Source organism: Phodopus roborovskii, unplaced genomic scaffold (genome assembly GCF_943737965.1).
Source record: "Phodopus roborovskii unplaced genomic scaffold, PHOROB, whole genome shotgun sequence".
Classification (NCBI taxonomy): Eukaryota; Metazoa; Chordata; class Mammalia; order Rodentia; family Cricetidae; genus Phodopus; species Phodopus roborovskii.
Window position 1 is genome coordinate 23,813,303 of NW_026125052.1, and position 25,336 is coordinate 23,838,638.

General features: G+C 46.6%; 1 protein-coding gene across 1 annotated transcript in view; it reads right to left on the bottom strand.

Annotated features, from left to right (window-relative positions):
• Rgs9 (regulator of G protein signaling 9) overlaps positions 1 to 25,336 on the bottom strand; it is a 65,803-nt gene that overhangs the window by 21,431 nt on the left and 19,036 nt on the right. The window contains exons 3-9 of the mRNA XM_051179592.1: positions 24,901 to 24,951; positions 23,687 to 23,793; positions 23,079 to 23,130; positions 22,770 to 22,828; positions 20,795 to 20,871; positions 16,208 to 16,289; positions 6,774 to 6,836 (exon numbers count right to left, since the gene is read on the bottom strand). Coding sequence (XP_051035549.1) covers positions 6,774 to 6,836; positions 16,208 to 16,289; positions 20,795 to 20,871; positions 22,770 to 22,828; positions 23,079 to 23,130; positions 23,687 to 23,793; positions 24,901 to 24,951 — 491 coding nt within the window. The remainder of the gene's footprint in view (positions 1 to 6,773; positions 6,837 to 16,207; positions 16,290 to 20,794; positions 20,872 to 22,769; positions 22,829 to 23,078; positions 23,131 to 23,686; positions 23,794 to 24,900; positions 24,952 to 25,336) is intronic.

Genomic DNA, 25,336 nt, shown 5'->3' on the forward strand with positions numbered 1-25,336 from the left:
TGCTCATCTTCTCATATTTAAAAAGGGGGAATCTCTTCATCTACACGTCCATCCTCCTTCATAAAGCCACTAGAAATGAGTGGCCAAAGGAAGGACTGTAATTTGCCACTTATCTTCATTCCTAAAAGCCAGTGTGAATTAAGGACCTCATTTGGGGCTGGCCTTGTTCTCCCAGTGTGTCTACAGAAACAGCTGAAAAGTGGGAGATGCTGAAGGAAACTCGTGCTGAGATGACACAGTAGATCCAGTATTTACCACCTGAGTTTAATCCCTGAACCTATGCAAAGACATAAGGAGAGAAGTGACCCCACGAAATTGTCCTATGTCCTCCACAGATACGCCACTCATCCTGCTTGGTTGGTTTATTCATCAACTTGACCCAAGCCAGAGCTTGGTCAATGGGAGAACCACAATTGAGAAAATGTGTGTATCAGATTGGCAAGCCTTGCAGACGAGCCTGTGGGACACTTTCTTGATTAATGATTGATGTGGGAGGGCCCGGCGCATTGTGGGCAGTGCCACCCCTGGGGTGGTGGTCTTGTGGTGTGTAAAAGAAAGCAGGCTAAGCAAGCCATAGAAGCAAGCACTCCTCTGTGGATTTTACTTCACTTCCTGCCTCCACATTCCCGCCTTGAGTTCCTGCCTCCTGACTCCCCTCAGGGATGGACTATGTGTGACCTAAGAGTCATAAGCTAAAATAAACCCTTTCCTACCAACACTGCTTCTGGTCAAGGTGTCTTATTACAGCAATAGAAACCCACAGAAAGCATGTATCTCTACACGCATGATAGACAGATAGATAGACAGACAGACAGACAGACAGGCAGGCAGGCAGACAGACAGACAGACAGACAGACAGATAGATAGATAGATGAGAGAGAGAGAGATTGTTAATAAAGGGAAGCCACCTCTTACTAAGACATAGAAGGGACAAAGATGGAGAAACTAGCCTGGAGCACGGAAAAACATCTTATTAGGAAGAATTTTGAATGAATTGTGAGAATCACTCTCAGGCATTCGTAACAGTTGCACTGACACCACAAACTGAAAAGGATAGATAATATAGCCATATTTCTAAAACACAAAGCACACAATTAAAAAACAAACAAACAAACAAAAAACAAAAACACACAGCCAAGTCTCAGAGCTGGGCTGTGATGTGAGGAGACCACAATGGGCTGTATGCCCTTGTGGAAGCTATCAAAGCAATTCAAGTCCATGCTGGGGATCAGGCACAGGGCATCCTCTGAACTTTCTGAGTAAATACAGAGAAGGACAGGTTCATGGCAGCCTTCTCATTTAGGCTCTCAGAAGCCCCTGAGACATTCAGGTCAGTCCCCAGCTGAAACCCCCCAGGAACAAGCTATCTTGGCTGTACCTTTCTGCCCTGTGCAATCCTTTGTGGTTGGGCACTGTGGGAATCCCAGTCTTGGTTTTCCTACATGTGGTTGTGTTCAAGGGCTGTTTGGTGCTGACTCTAATCCTGCAAGCCGAGCCTCATAGTTCCTGGCTGCCTAATGTTGATGCTGCTAAATGAAATCAAATCTTCATGCGGAATAGGGTCACACATGCAAGAAGGACCCTGATTCTCCTTAACCTTCACAAAAGGAGTCACTGGTCCATTGGCCCTGAGGTACAGGAGTTCCCGGGGCCCAACATGGAATGGCAAGAACACAGCTCTGATGGGAGATGTCATTCTGTAAATATGTTTCCCTTATTGGTTAATGAATAAAGCACTGTTGGCAAACAGGAAGGCAAGATAGGCAGGACTAGGAGACAAGGAGGATTCAGGGAGAGAGGTAGGAGGAGATTCAAGTAGAGACTTGAGAGAGGAAGAGGTCCAGACCCTCTCTCCAGTAAGATAAGACCACGTGGAAATACTTAGATCGATAGAAATGGGTTAATATTGAAGACAGAGCTAGCCAATAAGGAACACTAGTAACAGGCCAACAGCTTTATAACTAATACAGCATCTCTGTGTGTTATTTGGGGCTGATGTGGCTGTGGGATCAGGCTGGCGGGAAAACTGCTCATAACAAAATGGCGCCCAACGTGGGCCTGAGAACTTTCACTTAAAACTTGACAAAAGCTTAAAAAGGGGTTTTAGAAACAAAATAACAGAGGCAAACAAGTATTCTTGGTAACAGCATTTTTCTCAATTGGGCTGTTTTCCTAGAAAAAAGCAGAGACTGGCGAGGCTCCTTTAAGAGAGATTTCCTGACTCAACATAAGCAGCAAAACCTGATAACAACTGAATGGTGTGTATGAGAGCTGACAGTGGCAGTGACCACATCTCCAAGCCAGCAGCATAAAGCTTGATGGTAGCATAGACCAAGGCAGTGAGCACAGCTCTGGGTGCTGGCGGTAATTGCAGCCCCACCATCTTGGGTAGACCAAGACTAATACAGCTGTGGCTTTCATTTTAGCAATGTTGTTTAGCAGATAAACGACTCCTGACCAAAAAAGAGATAAAGATTTACAGTAAAGACAGATTCAGATTAAGAAAAAAACCTCTAAAGGTTTGCAGTGTGTTTTAAAAATATAACATAGACTTGGGAGAGAAAAAGAAACAGGATAAAGTGGTTTTTTAAAAAAATAGAAAGAGAGTAGCTGGGTGTGGTGGCACACGCCTTTAATTCCACCACTCGGGAGGTAGGGGCAAACAAATCTCTGTGATTTCAAAGTGAACATGATGTACAAAGTAAATTGCAGGACAACCAAAGTTACACAGAGAAACCCTATCTCAATAAATTAAAAAATAAATAAATAAAAGTAAAAGAAATAAAGTAATAAAAAGCCACATAAAAATGGAAAATACACAGAGTATGGATACTGTATGCTATTGTGTTGTCTTTAAATTTCTCAATTACTAAGGAAAGAACAATTGCCACAATTGACTTAATTATCAATGCTGCTAAATTAATCCATTTATATATTTTAAAAATGCTTTGACTTCCAAATTTAAGTCTAAGAACAGGTTACTAGGGAAAAGGATTTCTATTTTTGTTTCCACAGAAAATGAAAAGCTGTGGATTCCTTCCACACTAACATGGTTTGATCAAGCAAGACCCCCTGAAGCAGTGTCCCAGATGATCCATCATTCAAAACAGCTGGGACAAGGCAGCCTTGCAGACCACTACAGCCAGGATTTCTGAGTCTTCTTAGGATCCCCATGACAGCGCCCCCTACCAGCAGGAAGCAGTTTGAAAAGAATGACACGCAAATTCCCAAATATTGTTTATAAATGTTTGTTTTCATTTAAATGGAGTTGGTTATAAATGGTTAGTGACCACAACCAATCTCTTTTTAAAGATGAGAAAGGGGATTATGTATAGATATGAATATTTTGTTTTGGAATGGATTTTCATTTATTGATAAATTTTAAGGTCAATTTTGTGATATATATTTCTCCTCTTGTTTAGGTATTGTGTTTATATAGCTCATTTTCAAATGTAATGTATAATTTAGTACAGCTTATAGATAGTTACCTATAATAGCCAAAACTTATAGTTAAGTTAGTTAGGTTTTCTAGATATACAGAGATATATTTGAAATAAATAGACATTCTTCAAACCTTTCAAAGACCCACAGAATATGGCATTTAAAATGGTTTAGGGTTTTTCTTGGCAGTGAGACATAACTGCTCCTGGCAACACCACCTGGTTCAGAAAGAAAGATGGACATCGAAGAAACTCATTATAGAGTTTGCTTCCAATATGGCAAGACTAGCCATTTGGGTAAGATACTGTTCTTGTCTGGACTATTTGACTTTATGCTATATAAACTGGACATGCAAGACCCACAGAAAAGTGACTGCTGAAACAAGATGGACATTGCTACAGGATTTCTGCTTCATGGAAGAGTCTGTCAGACCATCTGCAGGACACAGAGAAAAGTGACTGACAAACTGCCAATACAGGTGGACAGTTTAAAGTTTCCTGCTTTGCTAAAATGTCTGACAGACACACTATGGCCTATGGGCTGAAGATGGAAGATTACAGAAGAACTTCGGGTGACTGACCAGGCATCAAGTTGTCTCTGTAATTTCCAGAGTTTATATATTATCCTTCTGTGGTCTTTGATGGAGTTGATGGCAGATAGCTATGGTTATAGTTTTCCTTAGTTAGGATTAAAGATAAGTTACATATAAGACTTTAGACTCACAAAGATAGGGTAGATAATGGAATATTTTCTTTAAATCGTGCTAAATGTTAATGGACTAAAAAAAATGTTAACAATAGTTATTTGTTATTTGATAACTGAGAGCAGAGATAGTGGCAGAAGCTGCAAACATGGAAACCCAGAAACTGAAGTTGCTAGTACAAAGTACACAGAAAAAGAGCAAGGGCAGCTGTCAGAGGAGCCAGGATTTGAGGCTGGGACCATCTGAGCAGACACTTGTCTGCCTGACACTTCCTGAGCAGGGAGAGGCAGGATCCCCCACTCACAGCTCGCAGGGCCCAGCGCAAAATAAAAATGCCTCTTCTTCAAACAAAGAGAATGAAAAGCATGTGTGTGTGTGTGAGAGAGAGAGAGAGAGTCATACTAATACCCACCACTTTGTAAGTTAACTTTAAAGCCTAACTGAAACTAATCAGGATAATAGCAAACACATTAAGTAAAGATGAGACCCCATAACCCATCTCCTTCACAATACAATGACATGTTATGATGGTAAGAATAACAGCTATTCTTAGAGTACCTCGCATGTTGTATATTGGTCTAGACACTTCTATAAATGATCCTGCTTAATCTCCTAAAGAACTAACGGTAGGTGAATTTCATAGGTAGATCGTGACACTCAAGCTCTGCATGGCCCAGGAGTTTGGCCAAAAGTGGCAGAGCTGGATTCCGTCAGCACTGTGTTGTCCCTCATGGCTGGGTAAAGTGCGACCCATCGTGAGCAGCACTAGATGGCAGTGTGACCCCTCCTGGGGTGGAGGAGGAAATGAGGCAGAAGGGTCAGTCCAGAGTGTGACGGGGGGCTCACAAGCAGACTAGTGCCTAGTCTCTACCCAGGGTTCTTCTGGTAGGGCCAAACGTTCTTTGGAGTGAAAGGGAGAGATATACATGTGACCTTTTGAATGCCCTCAAGGTATGGGAACTGAAAAGAAATTATATATACCAGGTCAGGTTCCCAGCCCAGACCAGATTCTCCCAGGGCAGGGCAGCCTTACCAACCGGTGGTCATGATCTGATGAAGCTGGCTACCGGAGGCCCTGGACCCCTGCCAGCCTAACAGCCTCCATTCTCAAGCTCAACGAACTGGCTGTTACCTCTGTTGAGGGGAAACAGCTGTCAAGAACTTCCTGGTTCTCGGAAATGACCTGATTCTTCACTGTGAGTTCTCTGAACTGAGACAAATAGCAAACCTTTGCCATCCTAAGACCTGGTGGAAGATGCTCCAAGCTCTCCGTGACCCTCTCCTCTCAGTGCAGGAAATAAGGAGAAACAGGGTCACCTGGTCATGAGAAATGTTGCCATAGCAATCATCCCCAGCCCCAGCCCCTCCCTGCACGGGGGATTTGATGGGCACTGTGCTGCTGGAGAGGGAAGGGCAGCTTGTGTGATGTTTCTTCATACTGCTCCACAGTGGTCCGAGAGCACACACACACACAGGAGAAAGAGAGCTGGTGAGAGACAGAAACAGAGAGAGGTGAGCACCCAGCAAAGAAGACACAGCATGCACGCACACACACACACACACACACACACACACACATCCAGTCTGGCCTCCTCTTCCCTGCTCAGACCATTGCCAGCAGCCGGCACACCCAGGTTTTGGAAATCTGGAAGGCACAGCTCGTGGGTGGCCAGGGGGCATGAAGATGCTTCCTCAGTGAGAAGGCCTACTGGCCACACTCCCCAGAAGTCACTCAACCACGGCATCTACAATGGGATAGCACAACTCCATGGCCACTCTTCAAAACAGAAGATGTGAGAGTCCTGTTCTCATCTCCCCACACCCCACATCCACACAGCTGAGCCTCAGTCAGTTCCCACATCCCACCCACGTCACAGCCAGTGACGTGCCTGCTACTTCACCTCCCCCTCCTCCAACGGAAAGATGTTTCCAGCGAAGAGCATTATCCATTAAAAAAAAAAATCTCCCCCACCCGGTTCTGTATTTTACTCGATGATTCTGTCTCCATAGCAACTGAGCCTACAAGACCTTGGCAGTGATCTGCTATCTGACAAGAAAACGTGAAACGTGGAAGACGCTGCTGGAAGAGCGGCAGCTGAAAGCTGGCTAATGTGCCCTAAATGTATCAAGGGAAGGGCCATTTTGGACAAGAGTCCTAACAATGCCCCCTGGTGATGCTCTCTGGAGTCCCTCTCCACACACCACAGTGGTACTTTATCAACTGCATCCTGCTTTTTCTCTCCACCTTTGCATTTCCATCTTCCTCCCATCCAGACACGCCCTTCCAGGTCTCCACCAATGCCTTGAGGCCAAGCCTTAACTATGGCACACTGGGTTGAAAATCTCATTTGATCTTCAAAGTGTGAGATGACGCAAGCATCACGTGGCCTGCTCTATGGTCTTCATTCATTCACTGTGACCACTCTCTACCCAGGACCCTGGCAATGGCCCACTCTTTCCTCCTCCTCACCCTGATGCCCCAGAGTCATATATCAGCACCTGATACCAGCAGCAATCTCCAAGGAGAGATAACATTGCCTCATGGACACAGATAGATGTGCGGACGCCTTCCCAACCTCAGAACCTTACCATGTCCCTGCCCGGAGTACATCACACATACCTGGTTTACCTTAACTTCGTTTGGATTGGTTACTCGGTCCAGGCCGTAATCCAGCACATTGTTCATTCCAGGCTGAACAGAAGAAAAACGATGTAAGGGAAACCACAGGAAGGGTCTTTAGTGTCTGATCAACTCTGGACCTTGGCCAAGCTACCAACTGAGAGACAACGCTGAGAAGGGAAGGGCTAGAGGCCTACCCCACAAGGAGATATAAGTTGCATAAACCCCCTAATGAGCTAGAGAGCTCACCCAGGGTTATTTGGTCTGCTACCACAGATACCCAGCACTCTACATAGTGGGAAGGAGGGAAGGACAGATGAATGCCTCTCCACACCAAAGGAGAATGGATAGATAGATGGATGGATGACAGATGGGACACATTGTGGACAGATGGATGGATCGATGGATAAGTAGATGGCAGACGGCATAGATTATGGATGAACGGATAGCACTGAAACTCAGTAAGGCCACCACAACTGATACATGGGACCTCTAATTCCTCCTATGGGTCTCCTTCACCACACCCTACAGTTGCTGCCTGGCCTGGGTTAGAAGGAAGCAAGTCATGCTTCAGCCCCGCACTGTCCCATTCTAGCCTTGATTTTGCTATTTGCCAGATGTGCCAAAATTCTAGAACAGTGGTTCTCAACCCCTTGGAGGGTCAAGCCACCCTTTCACATGGGTCGCCTAAGACCAATGGAAAACACAGGTATTTACAGTTCCTAACAGTAGCCAAATTACAGTTATGAAGTAGCAGCGAAGATAATCTTATGGTTGGCGGGGGAGGGGTGAATCACCACAACATGAGGAACTGTATTATAGGGTTGCAGCATTAGGAAGGTTGAGGACCACTGTCCTAGGAGATACTTCTCCCCCCCCCCCGCCCCCGTATTCACTGGCTCAGCCACCTGAGAAGCAGAGATAATGCCTCCTACCTGACAGGTATTTCTAGGATTTGGCAAGATGGAGTACGACACCATCGACAGGGAGTCGCTATCACTGAATAAGGGCCTGCACTCATTTAAGGTCTTGCGTGCGACGCTGACAACAGCCCTGTGTCAGCAGTCTCTGTCAGCCCCACTTCCTCTGGTTAACCCCCGCCCCGCACCCAGTCTCATCTGGCCTCTCCCATCTACTTGAGGCCGGCAATTGAGGTTTCCACTTCCTTCTGTACAGGCAAGTGTCGGCACACATTGTTAATCAGGCTGATGTCATGCAGCAGACAGACGGCTCTCTCGCCATCAGATCTTGTCCCGTCAGCAGAATTGAAAACATTTTCAGTGAGAGGTAAGGCTGCTAAGAGTAAAATCTAGGACATCTGGTTAACCTCAGCTAAACATAAATAATTTAGGTCCCAACCGTTTTGGAGGAGTCGAGATATAAATTGCTTGGTTGTTGTTGGCTGGTTTTGTTTTTGGAGCATGGAGAACAGAGTCTCTATGTACCAGGCTTGCCTTGAACCCACAGTGCAGCCTAGATCAGTCTAGAACTCACAATCCTCTTGCCTCAGCCTGAGCTTCCAGGCCCATGTCACCATACGTAGCTCCAATAGTTTTACACTTATTTTACACATCTGTTAAACACATAAAATATATTTTGATAGAATACAGCAACTATTTTGTATAAAATAATCGTAGCTGAGGGCAGGGAAGTGGCTGAGTGGGTAAAAGCGCTTTGCAATGCAAATCTGAAAACCCGAGTTCAACCCCTAGAACACGTGTAGAAAACCCAATGGTGTGGTGCACATCTGTAAACACAGCCAGCCTTCCTCCAATGAGACATATGACAAATACAAGAGACTAAGATAGACGCTCACAGCCAGCAGCAAGCGGAGGGCACTCAGCACAGCTACTGAAAGACAGACCCTGCCTCAAAACAAGGTAGGAGAAACCCAGCTCCAAATGCTGTCTTCTGGCCTGTATGGCCCCTCTATGGCAAGTGTGTGTGTGTGTGTGTGTGTGTGTGTGTGTGTGTGTGCACTCACACACACAATGTGAACCATTAGGAAATGGATACTCTGTATTCAGCTTGCTAAATACAACATCCTAGCTCAGCAGGCTACCAAAGAAGCAAATAGGGGCCTACAGACTATACAAGGAAGAGGGGAGAGAGAAATAGAAAATGTGTGAGAGGCGGGTGAGGAAATGGAGCTGCTACCCTCACCCCGACTGTTGCCCGCGGGCCATGGTCATTATACTACTATGAGCTAGACACTCTGGACTAAGATTTGAAAGGACAGTGAGTTTGATCTGAGACTCCTGCTCTGGGGCACTCCTCCACCCAAAGATGCACTGGGACAATTCCAGTCTTGGGGAGGAGGAAATCCCTCAGTAATCACAACAAGGTAAGCAACAGTTATGATTAATGTCACAGAGACAGCAAAAAAGTCCCAAATGGCTCTCAAGAAGATCTAACATCATTTGAAGAAGGGAAGGATGTGGCCATCAGACTAACGCTTCCACCTAAATGGCCTCCAGGGACTTCCCCCTACATCTGCTACAGAAACACACACACGTACACACGCACGCACGCACACACGCACACACGCACGCACGCACACATTCACAATGTTTGTCTCACTCACCTACACACCCTCTCAACTTATATATTCATACTCACAGACACATATGCTCTCCCATGCTCTCACACATTTACACACAATCATACATGCTCACTGCACAGGCAGAGCCCACCCCACAGTGACCTACAGCCACTGCCCTGCTCCTATCAAGGGCCTCAGCAGCTCCATGGGGTCATCTGCTGCTGCAGGCTCGAGTTGGCTATTTAGCCGCTCCTTTGAACTGGCCCCACAGACTACAGAAATTAGGCATCCTGGGGTACTGGGGCACAAGAATAACAGTAAGTGCACAGCTGAAACCAGCTCCAAAGTCACCTGTGCCGCCCAGACTTGTGCACATCTGGCCTTCACTGTTCCACCCTCCTCTCCATTTCTTGCTCACCACCATCCCCCACACCTGCAGATTTCCTCAGCAGCTCTACCAGTCAGACCTTCCCCTGGCTGTGCCCTCCTCTTGGCCTCTCTATGGGCAGTAACCCCTTAAGTTCCAGATGAAGAAGCTGTAATCCCAACCACTGTCCTGTCCAAACTCCCCCAGATGTTTACAAGTGAAAGAGCCTCTCAGGCTCATCCACCCATCCACCCATCCATCCACTCATCTATCCACCCATCCATCCACCCATCCATCCATCCACCCACCCATCCATCCATCCACCCATCCACCCACTCACCCATCCATCCATCCACCCACCCATCCACCCATCCACCCATCCACCCATCCACCCATCCACCCACCCATCCACCCATCCATCCATCCATCCATCCGGCAGTTAGCACAGTCTTTATCCTACTGTAATGGCCACCAGAACTACTGTACTCTGGTCCATGGGTGGGTACTTAATTGAAGATTCTCCAGCACTCCTTGTCAGTGTACAATCAATAAAGGCAAGGAGTTGAGGTGCTGCCAGCAGATGCCTTCTGCCCTGGTATCTCCACACTGAAAGTCTGTCAGAGATGTGTGAGATTCCCTCCTTCAGTGGAAGGGACTGTGAGCACCCAGTGTGACATCTCAGTTACATCCCTTGGGCATAAACAAAAGAGACAGTTCGCTAAAAGCCTGGTAATCTGACAATGTCATCAACAGGAATCAGCATCCCAGGGTGGCACTAGAACATGGGCTTTTTCTACCAGACAATTCTCCTTTACAGGCCAACACTCTCCTCCTTAAAGCCTCAGGCCCTTTCGGCCCATGGGTCAGAGAGTGTAAACAAAACACTACATTGTTTTATAGACAGTAAAAGGAGGAAGGAGAAAAGGAAAACCGAGGCTGAAACGAGGAGGCAGTTTCAGGTTAAAGACTTAGAGGAACCTGCTCCAAGCACAGCTCAGCATAAGTCCTTGCTTCCATGTGGAGGTGGCTCCTGGCGCCTGGTCAGATGCAAGATTCCTTTCTTCTGCAAGCTTGCATGGCATTCCGTACACTGTTCATTCGTTTACATGATAGCTTTAGTCATGTTTTCCTTCACTGCCCTACAAATAAGTTCCTTGAAACCATGAACCATGTCTGGCCTAACTTATAAGCCAGGTATCCCCATTGCCTATAGAACACCTAACACAATTGCCATCGGCATCTATCAAGTGTCCCTATTGTTTTATGATGCAACACTATGTTTCCGTCTATTTTCTAGGTTAAATGATGGCTTTTGACCATGTCTTTAATTGCTTCACAATGTCTCATCACATTGGATATACCTTAAATTATTTTCCTTTCTCCACTGTGGGGCATTTAACGCAACCTCAGCAGGAAGTGGAGAGTAGATACCTTTGTTGGTATCTATGTGTGTGGCTGTCATGAAGACTGTTTAGTTGTATGTTTATTCGTGTGACAATCTGCCTTAGAACACAAGGCCACAAAAGGACCTCGCCCCCAGAAAACCAGGCCTGAAGACACCTAGTCACTGGTGATGCCCAGGTGGCTCCATGAAGACACAGCGAAACCTCAAAACGGTTTGTTCAAGAACTCATGTCTCGGACTGGGGTGTGTGTAGTTCAGTTGATAGACTGCTTGCCTAGCACACATGAAGCCTGGGCTCTATCCCTAGCAACACATAAATCAGGTAAGGAAGTAAAGGCAGCCGGAGCAGGAGTTGAAGGTCGTCCTTAGCTACATAGGGAAACCGTTTCTCCCTGTGCTTGTTTACACTGTTTGCATCATGCTCAGATCTGTTATTTGGACCCATCTCCAATCTCACCCTCTGCTATGGATGCTCTTCTGGATGCAGCATCAGAAGATGCCCCTTCTTCACAGGTTCACAGTATGGACTTAGTGTTGTCTAGCAGGTATTACGTGTCCAACACTCCTTTCCTGGCAGTCAAGGACCAATAAGGAATTTAAGGATTAAGAAAGGGACAAATGAGGGGCTCAGGAATTGCCTCGGTGGTTATATCTCTTGCTGCACACACATGAGGTCTAGAGTTCAGATCTCTAGAATCACACAAATGATGGATGGGTGTGGCTAGCCTATAATGACAGAGAGGGGATCCCTAGAGCAAGCTGGATAGTGAGACTAACTACGTGAGTGAGTGCCTCAGTGAATGAGGAAAAGCAGCTGAGGATGATGCTGACATCAGCCTCAGGCCTCTACATGCATACATACACACACATGTCCCCACACCTGCAAACAGCAGACATATATACAACACACACAGGCACATACCCACGCTCATGAACGATGGAAGCCCACAAGGAATTGGAAAGGAAAGAAACAGACAAATGAAGAGGTAAACAGATCATCTGGTGACTGTGGCCACGTCACGCAGGTGGCCACAGTGGGTCCACAGAGCTCCTGCTCAGCATCCGCAGAACCAAATGCTTGACTTGCTAAGGCTGGCTCTTTTCCCACTGTGCTGAGGGTTTGTTTAGGTCTCCTGGAGACAGTCTGGCAGTCTGTGGGCTCCAGGGCTCCCTAAGCTTGTCAGACAGATTGCTCTATTCCAGGCAGAGTTGTTCCTTGGGCAGAACACCATCTTCCCTACGCTAGCCAGCAAGAGGTGAAGAGTATTCTAGGGAGTGAGAGACCCTAGATACAGTCCTGCTTCATTCCTGATGCTAGCTGGATTTCAACGGAGGAGGCCAGCCGTGAAGGAGACCAGACAGGAGGAGCAGTTTTGTGTTTTCCATATTTTTTTAAAGATTTATGTATTTTATGTATAGAGTGTTCTATCTGCATGTACAACTTTATGCCAGAAGAGGGCACCAGATCTCACTACAAATGGTTGTGAGCCACCATGTTGTGGCTGGGAATTAACTGAGGACCTCTCTGCGGAAGATCAGCCAGAGCTCTTAACCACGGAGCCATCTTTCCAGCTCTGTCCTCTGTATTTTAAGACTGCCCTTTTAAGACTGTCACAAGCATATAAAGCTTCACTCTAAAACTAGGGATCCCCCATGCTAACAAAGTAGCCAGGCTTCTTGGAACACAAATGTTTATGTTTCTGGAGCATCAACAGCTCGGAAGGTTGCAAACAAAAATGCACAAGGACATCAAGACACGTTGTCACAGGAGGCAAAAGAAGCTTAGGGACTAAGAGAGGGGGCTGCATGGTTAACAGTGTGAGGATTCAGAACCTCCAACACATATGCTATGTGTACGTGGACAAATTACAACATCCCTGGGCCTCGGGGTATTTATCAGCGAAGGGGGAATAACTCTGCTTTCCACACAGGACTGCAAAGGGTGAATAAAGGAATGAGAGCAGAGGGCTCAATGGGATGTGAGTTTTCAGCTGAGGCCTGATGTGTTGGTGACAACAGTGATGAGGACAAGGATGGTGGTGATGTGTGGTAATCATCGTGATGGTGGTGGTGGTGATGTTGGTGATGCTGGTGGTAGTGATGATGGTGGTGAGAAGTGATAATGGTGGGAGTGGTGATGGTGGTGGTGGGATTGGTGGTGATGATGGTAATGATGGTGATGGTGGTGGTGGGATTGGTGGTGATGATGGTAATGATGGCGATGGTGGTGGTGGGATTGGTGGTGATGATGGTAATGATGGTGATGGTGGTGGTGGGATTGGTGATGATGATGGTAATGATGGCGATGGTGGTGGTGGGATTGGTGGTGATGATGATGGTAATGATGGTGATGGTGGTGGTGGGATTGGTGATGATGATGATGGTAATGATGGCGATGGTGGTGGTGGGATTGGTGATGATGATGATGGTAATGATGGCGATGGTGGTGGTGGGATTGTTGATGATGGTGGTAATGATGGCGATGGTGGTGGTGGGATTGGTGGTGATGATGGTAATGATGGCGATGGTGGTGGTGGGATTGGTGGTGATGATGGTAATGATGGCGATGGTGGTGGTGGGATTGGTGATGATGATGGTAATGATGGCGATGGTGGTGGTGGGATTGGTGATGATGATGGTAATGATGGCGATGGTGGTGGTGGGATTGGTGATGATGATGATAATGATGGCGATGGTGGTGGTGGGATTGGTGGTGATGATGGTAATGATGGCGATGGTGGTGGTGGGATTGGTGGTGATGATGGTAATGATGGTGATGGTGGTGGTGGGATTGGTGATGATGATGGTAATGATGGCGATGGTGGTGGTGGGATTGTTGATGATGATGATGGTAATGATGGCGATGGTGGTGGTGGGATTGGTGATGATGATGGTAATGATGGCGATGGTGGTGGTGGGATTGGTGATGATGATGGTAATGATGGCGATGGTGGTGGTGGGATTGTTGATGATGATGGTAATGATGGTGATGGTGGTGGTGGGATTGTTGATGATGATGATGGTAATGATGGCGATGGTGGTGGTAGGATTGGTGGTGATGATGATGGTAATGATGGTGGTGGTGGTGGGATTGGTGGTGATGATGATGATAACAATGGCGATGGTGGTGGTGGGATTGGTGGTGATGATGGTAATGATGGCGATGGTGGTGGTGGGATTGGTGATGATGGTAATGATGGCGATGGTGGTGGTGGGATTGGTGATGATGGTAACGATGGCGATGGTGGTGGTGGGATTGGTGGTGATGATGGTAATGATGGTGATGGTGGTGGTGGGATTGGTGGTGATGATGGTAATGATGGCGATGGTGGTGGTGGGATTGGTGATGATGGTAATGATGGCGATGGTGGTGGTGGGATTGGTGGTGATGATGGTAATGATGGCGATGGTGGTGGTGGGAGTAGTAGAATTAGTAGTGAAAATGTGGTAAGTGAAGGTGATGGTGACAAGATGATACCATGTTGATAGAGATGGGAGGAGACAGGGAAAAGAGGCCGTGCAGAGACCACACCACATGTACTCATGTATCTGGCTGTGAAGAGCCTCTCAGCCACTTCCCCAGCGCAGGCTGAGAGCTTACACTAGGGAAACTAGGGCAGATCCCAGTGGTCTGTTATGCATTTCTTTCCTCTGGCCTTCTGGGTAAGGGGACCAAAGCAGGGGAGGGGTCCGGTGGAGGTCATTGAGCAGCCTGCTGGGCACTTTGTAAAGGCTGCAGCCACAGTGGCCTTCTCCTACCACAGAGACTCTGAGCGCACAAGGGGAAGCCACCACAGAGTCTCTGCACACACAGTAGGAAACCACACTGAAAGCTCCCTGGACGGCTCTGTAAGTAAGTGTGAACCTGCCACTTCCCCTCATCCTCAGTAAGCTGCTGCTAGAACACACAAGCAATGGGAAGTTCACAAAGCAACCTCTCTCCAAAGCTTCCGGTGCGGAGACCCGGAGGCCCGAGAACTCTGTGTCCACACACAACAAACCCCAGGAACCTGCATCAGGCACTCAAAGTTTGGTTTCCCCCTGAGGCAAAGAAAACCCAAATAAGCTACTGGGTTATCAAGCCCAGAACGCTCACTTCAGCAACACAACACCCAAACCACGTAGCACAACAGCAACACCTTAAGAAAACTCTGCTGGAAATACAGGAAGATCAGTGAACAGCCAGGCTCTGATGGATCCATGTCAGGTTTTAGCACCACCCCTGACTCTGAGTATTTCTGGTCCTTTCAGGAGGCGAGGTCAGTAAAGGGGGAGGTGAAAGAAGGTTTGTTCTGGATGCTTCCCTTTCCTGAAGCTGTCACCTCTCCCACTCCCTGTAACCCTGAGGGCCTTGACACAGGAGGAAACTGAGGCAGCAGTGTATGGAGCATGAGGGATGCTGGGGAATGAAACAGGTTACATCCATTATGGACAGCTGATCTCTTGGAGCCATTAGAAGCCCCGAGGTAGGGTTAGAGAGACGGCCCAGTGGTTCAGAACACTTGGCTGCCATTCCCAGCACCACAGGTGGCTCAGAAACATCTGTAACTCCAATACCTGAGGGTCCAGCACCCTCTTCTGACCTCTGGGGGCACCAGGCATGCATGGTGTCATACACGGAGGCAAAACATTCGTACAAAGAAAACAAAAAGAAGTCCCCACGCCAAAGAAACAATGTGCCCCAAACAATGAGAAGCTTGAAAGCCTGCTCAATCCTCACATCTTCCTCCCATTCCAGCTGCTGACCCGGACCAGAGGAGGAAAGACAGAGCTGGAGCCAGCTAGGGCAGCTCTAGCTCCACAGACTCTCTGTTCTCTCAGTGTTTTATTTTTCTCGCTAAGGACCTGTACTCCCAAAGTTTCTTCTCATATTCCTTTCCCAAGGGAGAGATGACATCAAAGACATCGAAGCCCCGGTGAGTGATGGAGTTGATTCCCGTTGCTCAGACAAGAGCAACACTTAACACTGACAGACAAACCGCAAGCACCCCACCAAGACACGACACAAGTCCTCCTCATCCAGGTAGCCTACGCTGAGCAGGTCCTCTGGCTAATAAGTCTAACCCTAGTGGGTGGGGAGCCAGAGGCTGCTGTGGTACCGGAAAGTGGAGAAGCTCAGAAGGGACTCACTGGGCTTCGGTGCACCAGCCAATACGCCTTCTCCTGGCAATCCAGCGCATACCTGTCGGCTTTGTTCCTTTCCTTTCCAGTCCTGAAAAAAAAGAAAGGAAGGAAGGAAGGAAGGGAGGGAGGAATGAGGAAAGAAAGAGAGGAAGGAAGGAAGGAAGGAAAGAAGAAAGAAAGTTATGTTCAAAGCCAAGAGTGCTTCGAGTCTTTTGGTCTAAGGTAGCCTCCGTTCTTGATGCCCCGGACCAATTTCCCCATCTGCTCAAACAATTCTCAATAGTCATAATGATAACAGAGACAGCAAGCGCTGCTAACATCATGCTCACACTCCAGGTACCACTCCAACATGCACTGGTTCATTTGATCCCAGTTAGCTCTCCCAGGGAACTTCCAACCTCATAACTCGGTGAGGTCCCTTGTCTTGGTGGGGTCCTTACACTGTTAAGGACTGAAAACTCAACTGCTGAAGGCTCTGCTGGGGCTACACTCTCTCTGGGAGTCGAGGGTTTGTTCACCTTCTCCTTGGGCTGCACTGACTTAGATGGTGTCGCCATGACCAGCTCCAGAATCTGCTCAGTGTTACCAACTTCGTGACTGGAATGAGCAGAGACAATGACTGTGGGGGCCAATATTTGACTTCCCCGGCTTCAGACTAATTTCCTTGCTTTGACAAACAACATCAGGAAGGACGGGTGTCAGTCCACGCCAGAGCTGCGGCAAGCCAATGGCAGTCTCAGGAAGTCCTATTTTCTCCCTACCGGTTTGTCCCTCGCTGTCATTCCAGTGAGTTGGTGACAAGTCAGCTTTCTCTCAGCCCTACTAAGGACTTAAAGGTTACCCTGTTTTGTCTAACCGTCTCCTCTTCGCCCCCGCAGGAGGAAATAATGCGGGGCCTCCTCCTCCAGAAGGGAGGAAGCCCTCATTATCACGCCAAGGGTACCATTCAGTCTCACTTCCAGGGCTAACCGTGCTCACATTTATTAACGTCTGCTTTTCCAGGCAACGGGCAACATGAGGTGACGCACACACCCTCCTCACGACAGAGTCGGTGGATTTATTTCCCCATTAATGTTCTGTGAATAACATAATAACATCCAGAGAGCCAGATGGGTGAGCAGCGCAATTCCAGCAGGGTGCTTTACCAACCTCCTCTGGAAATTAAGTCTGAACACTGTTGCCCCCATTTCTTCCTTAGCAACCTAATGGATTTTCCATCAGGGTAACCAGCCTGAGTCCTCAGGAGGATGAACCACAAGCAGCCTGAGGCTGGCATGGTTTCTATAATGCCAGTCAGTCTTGTAAATAGGGCCAGTCTCTAACAATCCCATGGGCCTTTCTGGCTTTGCTCATCAGCATTTATGTGATACACACGATTGCAAGAGAGCCGTGACAGATGCAATTCAAAATAGCCAGTAAATGAGGAATTCGTCTGGGGGATCATATGACTTTTCTTCACAACAGCATTTGTTTAACCTCTTATTCATTCATGGATTTATTGATCTCCCACTATATTCCAATCACTGGGAGTCAAAACATAGCCCCCGCTTTTGAGTAGCTTTTAGTCTAAGCATTACATAAACACTCCAAGAAATAAAGACTTGTCTATGGCGTTTGTACTATGAGAACACATTACAGAAACTATAAAGCAAAGGATGCTCTCTGTGGTGGCTCTGAAGTATGTCTCCATGCCATTTCCACTGATGGAAAGGTCTATTCCCCTCCCCTTAGAACCAGGTGGGGTTTTGTATTGGGTCTCACCAATAGCGTGTCAGGCATAGCTTGTGAAATTTCTGAGGCTGGACCATAAAAGAAAGAGCTGCTTCGCTGCTGTAAGAGGAGGAAAAGAGGAGGAGGAAGACAGAGGGAGGGGCTCAGCATAACAAAAACCACCCCGTGAGCCAACCCACATGGCCCACGTAGCCTTGTGGTAGGATCCGAACTCTGAAGCCAGAGGCAGCCTTTGAGTCAAGGAGTGGGGAAGCCAGTGTCTCAGAAGAAAGGAGTCTTTTAGGAATTCCCTATCCCACAGAAGTGAAGTCTAGAGCTGGTGGAAGAGGAATTGGGAGCCACTGAGATCAGCTCTGAGACACAGCAGCCACCTGCAAGGCTTATGTCAGGGTGTGTGGGTGGCTGTGATTGTCCCACTCAGAGTGAAGAAGTAGAGAGGGGCGTGGAGGACTGGCGAGATAGACACAGCTCCGTCTCTGAGTTCCTGAGGCCAGCTTGGGGCTGGAACCCATTAGGAACCCATTAGGGACGCAAAAAATTGGTACCCTGGATAGAATTTGATCATTCTAGCCAACCTGGTGACCTTGATCAAGTAAATTTAACCAAGCCTCAGTTTCCCAACTTAAAGAGATAAAGAGAGATGATAAGCTATAAGTGATCCATTTCGGCCACACCAATTTAAAATAAGACGACACCTGTGAACACCGAGTGAAGCCCTGTGGGCAAACATCAGTGACGTGTTAGAGAGTTCCGTCTGTGTTGATTTTGTCGCACGTGCCAGGCAGGAACACGTTAGTGGCCGAAAGAGCAGTAAGAGAGATCTCTCGCCAGTGCCCATGGGGGCATGATGGTTAATCTTTGTTGTCAATGTGACTGGATCAGAATCACCTTGGAGGCACATATCGGGACATGACCATGAGGGCGTTCCTAGAAAAAGTTCAGCTGAGGTGGGAAGAGCCGGCTTGAGTGTGGGCTGCACCATCACATGGGCTAGACGGAATAAAAAGGTAAAGCAAGCTAAGCACCTGCATTCACCTCTCTGCTTCCTGAGCGGGGGGGGGGGGGGGGGGGGGGTGTAACATGACCTGCCGCCTTGTGCTCCCGCCGCCACGCCTCCCCTGCCGCCATAGACCCCAAATTGTGGGCCCAAACAAACCCTCCATGCCTGTGTACTGTGGTCTCACGTCAATTCCCACATTTACCTGAAGTAAGAGAAGGCATGGCAAAGCGGCAGATGACCTTCAGTAGGCACAAATGTAAGAAATGAACCCTGCTGGGCCTGTGAGTTGTTCAGGGGGAGAAGGCATCACCCATTCTACACTTCACATCCTGCTCCAGCCAGAGAAAGTACAGCGCAGGGCACTCTCTGTCTTCTGCCTGTTTAGAACAGCCTCCCTCTCCTCCTCGTCTTCCTCCCCTCCACCCACCATCAGCATCCTTCATAGCTAAGGGGTTGTGTCTATTTCCACAGCTCCCTCTCCAAACCCCTGCCACATGACCCTCATCTCACAGCAATGTGTCCTGTATCAGTCTGCCTGACATGCTTGGCTTGTGTCCTTGGTTCCCTAGCCCTAACCTGGATTTTACCACATGCATGCTCATTATGGGCTGGTTTTAATGGAAGGAAACAGTGGAATCGGATGATGCATCAGCTGGTAAAGAGTTCACCTCCCAAGCATGAGAACCTGAGTCTGACCCTGCAGGACCCACATAAATAGATAAATAGTTTTTTTGTTTTGTTTTGTTTTTGTTTTTATTTTTTTCAAATCTAAGCATGGTTTCCTGTCCTTGTAATTCCAATCCTGGAGAAGGAGAGATGGACAGATCCCCAGAGTTCTCCAGCCCACCAGCCTGGATCACTTGCAACTGGAGAGTCCCAAGCCAGTGAGAGGGTCACCTTCAAGTAATATGGGGGCTGGCAGTGGAGGCATCAGCAAGGTTATCTTCTAACCTGAGTGTGCATGCATATGCTCGTGCACACGCACAATACACACAGCACACATACACACACCACACACACTCATGTACCATACACACACACCATACACACCACATATACATACATACTCACACACACATACCACACACACCATATACACACACACACACATACCACACACACTCACATACCATACACACACACCATATACACACACATACACAAACACACCACATACACACATATACATGCACAACACATTCACATACCATACACACCACACACACACATACACACCACATACACACACATGCACACCACATACATACACACATATACACCACACACACACATACACACATGCACACCACATACATACACACATATACACCATACACACACCACACACCACACATACACACACACCACACACACACACTCACGTACCATGCACACACACATGCACACCACATACATACACGCATATATACCATACACCACACATACATACACATACACACCACACACACTTACATACACACACCACACACACTCACATACCATACACACATACCATATACACACACATACACAAACACACCACACACACACACATATACATGCACCACACATTCACATACCATACACACCACACACACACACACATACACACCACACACATATACACCATACACACACCATACAGATATACCCTACACACCACACATACACACACACCACACACACACACTCACGTACCATACACACACACACCATACATACACACACACCACATATGCACACCACACTCACACACTCACATACCCTCCAAATTTAAGTTAAGTAAAAACAAAAAGGACGAGGAAGGAGAGAAGGGACAGCCAGTAGGCAGAGCCTGTGGCTCTTTTCACGTTTTCACTCACCGGTACTGCTCTTTGGCCTGCATGATGACAAAATCCCACTTGTAGTTAATTTTTTTGTTGAGGAAATCATAGTTTTCCTAGAAAAGAAAGACAGAATGAGGAGAGTCGGCCCCACAGGAGAGGCCACAAACAGCAGGCACAATGCATCAAGTCAGCAAAGGACACCCTGGCTCCCCACAGCCCAGTGTCTCCCACAGCTTCACTCTCCTTGGTTTCATTCGCTTTGTTCAGAATAAATATACCCCCCAAATTAAAAGCCGGCAAACAAACAAAGCCAGGTGGTGCCGTATGCATTAAATCCCAGCACTTAGGAGGCAGAGGCATGTGATCTCTGAGTTCAAGGTCAGCCTGGTTCCAGGACACCGATACCCTGTCTCTAGATAGATAGATAGGTAGATAGATAGATAGATAGATAGATAGATAGATAGATAGATAGATAGAAAGGTAGGTAGGTAGATAGATAGATAGATAGATAGATAGATAGATAGATAGATAGATAGATAGAAAGGTAGGTAGATAGATAGATAGATAGATAGATAGATAGATAGATAGATAGATAGATAGAATTTATTTCAAATCTGTGAGATGCCTGGTAAGAGTGGAAACTACATTCAAGAACAGAGTTCAAGAATCTAGAAAATGAGAGGATCATAAGTTCAAGGCCAGCCCAAGTAACCCAGTGGGACCCTGTCTTAAAACAGTAACAACAAAAAAAGCTTTTAAAAGAGCTGAGAGTACTTCTCAGAACATTTTCCTACTAGAAAGAGAGTGGGGGGGGGAGGTGGAATGGAGAAAGGAGAGAGAAAGCAGTAAGGAAGAAGGCCTAAAAATTGTGATTGAAATATCACAGTGAAATCCAATGTTTTGTGCTACTAATATATGCAAATAGAGAATTCACAAAGATTAACCCTGACTTGATGTGATGGATGGGTGTGGATGGGTATTGGCAAGTTTTTAAAGAATTAAAACCCATGAAGATTACTACCCTCTGCCAGATACTCATGTCAGCCTTATGTACTGGGTTAGCTTTTATGGTCAACTTTCCACAACCTAGAGGGAATTTCAACTGAAGAATCGCCTTGATCGGATGGGCTGTGGTGCATAGCTGTGGAACATCATATTGTGGGACTGTTAATTGACACATGAATCCCAGTTCACTTCGGGCAGTACTATTCCTAGGCAGGTGGTCCTGAACTATATAAGAAAACTAGCTGAGCATGTCAGTGAGAAAGATAATAGACAGCATTATTCCTCCATGATTTCTACTTCAGCTTCTGCCTTGACTTCCCTAAGTATTGGACTGTAACCTGGAAGTATACGCTGAAATAAACCCTTTTTTCCCAGAACTGGTCTTGTTGTTGTTTTGTCATGATATTTCTCACAGCACTAGAATGAAACTATCTTACCTTCTGAAGTTTCAAGCATGTGCTTTGAGAAATCTGACTTACTCAGCCAAAAATAAAAGTCTTTCCTATTGTTTTTACACTACAAATTTAAGTTCAAATATGTTAACCCTGGGTTAAGTTATATACATATATACATATATATACAACAAAAGGAACAGCATCCCCAGTAACCACCAAGGCAAGGAGAAAATAGAAGCTACACATGGGAAGGAATGTTTCAGTAAGCTGCAAATCAATGGATATGTAGATAGATGGATAATGGATAGATTATTGATGATGAATAGATGGATGGATGATGAAGGGATGTGGATGTACAGATGACAGATAGATGGATTAGATGATGGGTAGATAGATATAAAAGAGTAGATAGGTGGATGATGGATGGATGGAGAGATGGATGGACAATGCTGGATAGATGGGTGTGGGTGGATAAATGCATGTAGATGGATGGCTGATGGAAGGATGGAGAATAGATGAAGAACATATGGGTAAATAACAAATGACAGATGGATGTAGTAATGTAGTAATCCTTCTCCATTATAAAACTCTACTTGGATATGTCATTGTACCTTTTCATATTCTTCTAAAATTCCTTTCTTCTTGATATTTCGCTTAGCTAAATAGATGGCTGAAAAAGAAAGCAATGGCATTTTCCATCATTGTCATGTTCTAAAACTCCGTAGGTAGCCAGAAAAGATGCTCAGCCAACTAGGTTCCTTCCTCCAACCCCCATCCCAGCCTCCAGCGGTACTTGCAATACAGATGTGAGCTGACATAAAGGTCATGATGACAGCTAGACAAATGTCACCCAAATGCAGCATTCAAATAAGCAGTATGTTAGGCAAGGACAGATGTATATGAGTAAGTGAAGTATTTACCATAGTCTGTGTCTTCAGCTGGCCATTGCTGAGTGGGCCAGAAATATGGTGTCTACAAAAGAAAGCAGGAAAACCATGGTTACCCACTGGGCTAGGACCTCAAGGACCCTCAGGCCTGGGATGAGAAAGATAACACTACTGATGGGAGTTGTCATTCTGTAAATATGTTTCTCTTTTTGGTTAATGAATAAAGCACTGTTGGCCAATAGAAAAGCAAAATAGGCGGGACTAGGAGACAAGGAGGAGAGAGGAAGCAGTAGGGAGGTGATCCAAGATGGAAGATGGAGAGAGAAGAACGCCAGCCCCTCTCTCTGATAAGATGAGACCACATGGAAACACTTAGATTAATAGAAATGGGTTAATATTTAAGACAGAGCTAGCCAATAAGAAACTAGTAACTGGCCAACAGCATTATATCTAATACAGCATCTCAGTGTGTTATTTGTGGCTGGCGCTGCGGTGGGACCAGACCAGAGGGAAAAACTACTTATAACACCCTACCTTAGCCCTCTGTACCATTTCTACATCCCTGATATGTGAGGATATAAGGCCAACTGCTAGACCTTTCCAAGGTCTACCCCACATTACCACTTAAGGTCAAAGCTCACCTGAAACCGGTAGAGACTGCTGTCAGGCTTGAGGATAAGATTCTTGGGGTCTTGCAAAGGATAGATGTAGCCATACTTGACAATAAAGTTGCCCAAGTTCTGTGCCTCTGAGGAGAAGGAGTTTCCAGATAAAAGTTAAGAGCGGGCCAGAATCAGAATTTCATGGCTCAGCCCATCCCCAAAACTCCAGGAGAGTACCCTATCCTTACAGCCCAGGGCCCAAGCACTGGGATGGAGGTTCTTCTTTGAGGACTTGTTTGACTTTTTTATGTGTGTATATATGTATGTAGTACATGTGTGTAAGCCATGTCAGGTCTCTTTTCTCTATTACTCCCCACCTCATTGTTTTCAGACAGGGTTTCTCATGGAACCTGGAGCTCATCACTGGAGCTGGCCAGTGAGCCCACAAAATCTGAACTGCCTCACCTCCAACCCCCAGGGCTGGGTTTACAGAGTTGTGCTGCTTTTTGCATGAGTGCTAAGAGTTTGAATTCAGGTCTTCACGCTTGTACAGCAAGCACTTTACCCACTGAGCCATCTCCCCAGCCCTCACCTTTGCTTTTGACTCTGGTTGTTTCATTCATGAAGGTCCTGTCTCACCAGTTGAGGCATACATTTCTTAGTGACCTCTGTAAAGCCTCCTTTGTTGTGGAATACTAGTTTAGGATGTGTTACATCTGTTTACACTATGGAATCTTTGTTTGATGATGCAAGACATGTTGCACTCTTCTATGTTATGTTTTTTAACTCTGTAAAGCTGTGTTACCTTGCCTGTCTAAAACACCTGATTGGTCTAATGAAGAGCTGAACGGCCAATAGCTAAGCAGGAGAGAAGCATAGGTGGGCTGCCAGGTGGAAATAAATATCAGGAGAAATCTGGGCTTGAGGAAGAGAGAAGGAGGAGGATGGAGAAAAGGAGGAGAGAAGGATGCCAGGGGCAGCCACCCAGCTACACAGACAGTCACAGAGTAAGAAGGAAAGAAAGATATACAAAATAAAGCCCAGAGGCAAAATGTAGTTAAAAGGAAACAGGATGATTTAAGTTAGAGAAGCTGGCTAGAAACAACCCAAGCTAAGGGCCAGCATTCATAAGTAAGAAAAAGTCTCCATGTCTTTATTTTGGAGCTAGGTACTGGACCCCCAAAGAGTTTCCTCTGTTCCCCTGTAGTGCTGCATACATGAGCAATCTGTAACTGCACAGGCCAAGGTCTCACCCAGGTTAGAGATCCAAAGCCGCTGGATAATCCATTGTAGAACATCACCTCCTGCAAAACAGAGGCGTAGTTAGTTCATCAATGTCAAACCCTCTTCACATAGCGCAGGATCACCATGCTCTCCTCCACCTTGTGTGTCCTTCATGCTTGGTGGTGACCCTGTCCCTGAGAGACCCCTCCCATTCACTCACCCATTCACTCAGAACAGTTCAGATCCACTGCAACCTGACCCCACCAGATCTGCGGCTTAATCTCCACCACACACTGCCCTTTGTTCATTTGTAGGTTCGTGTTTGTTTTGAGGCAGAGTCTTACTGAGTTGCCCAGGCTGAGCGCTAAATCACTCTGTATACTCGATGGCGTCTTGAACTCACAACTCTCGTTTCCATCTCCACACTCAGTCTTTACCTTGCTTGCTGTCTTTATCTTTTTACTA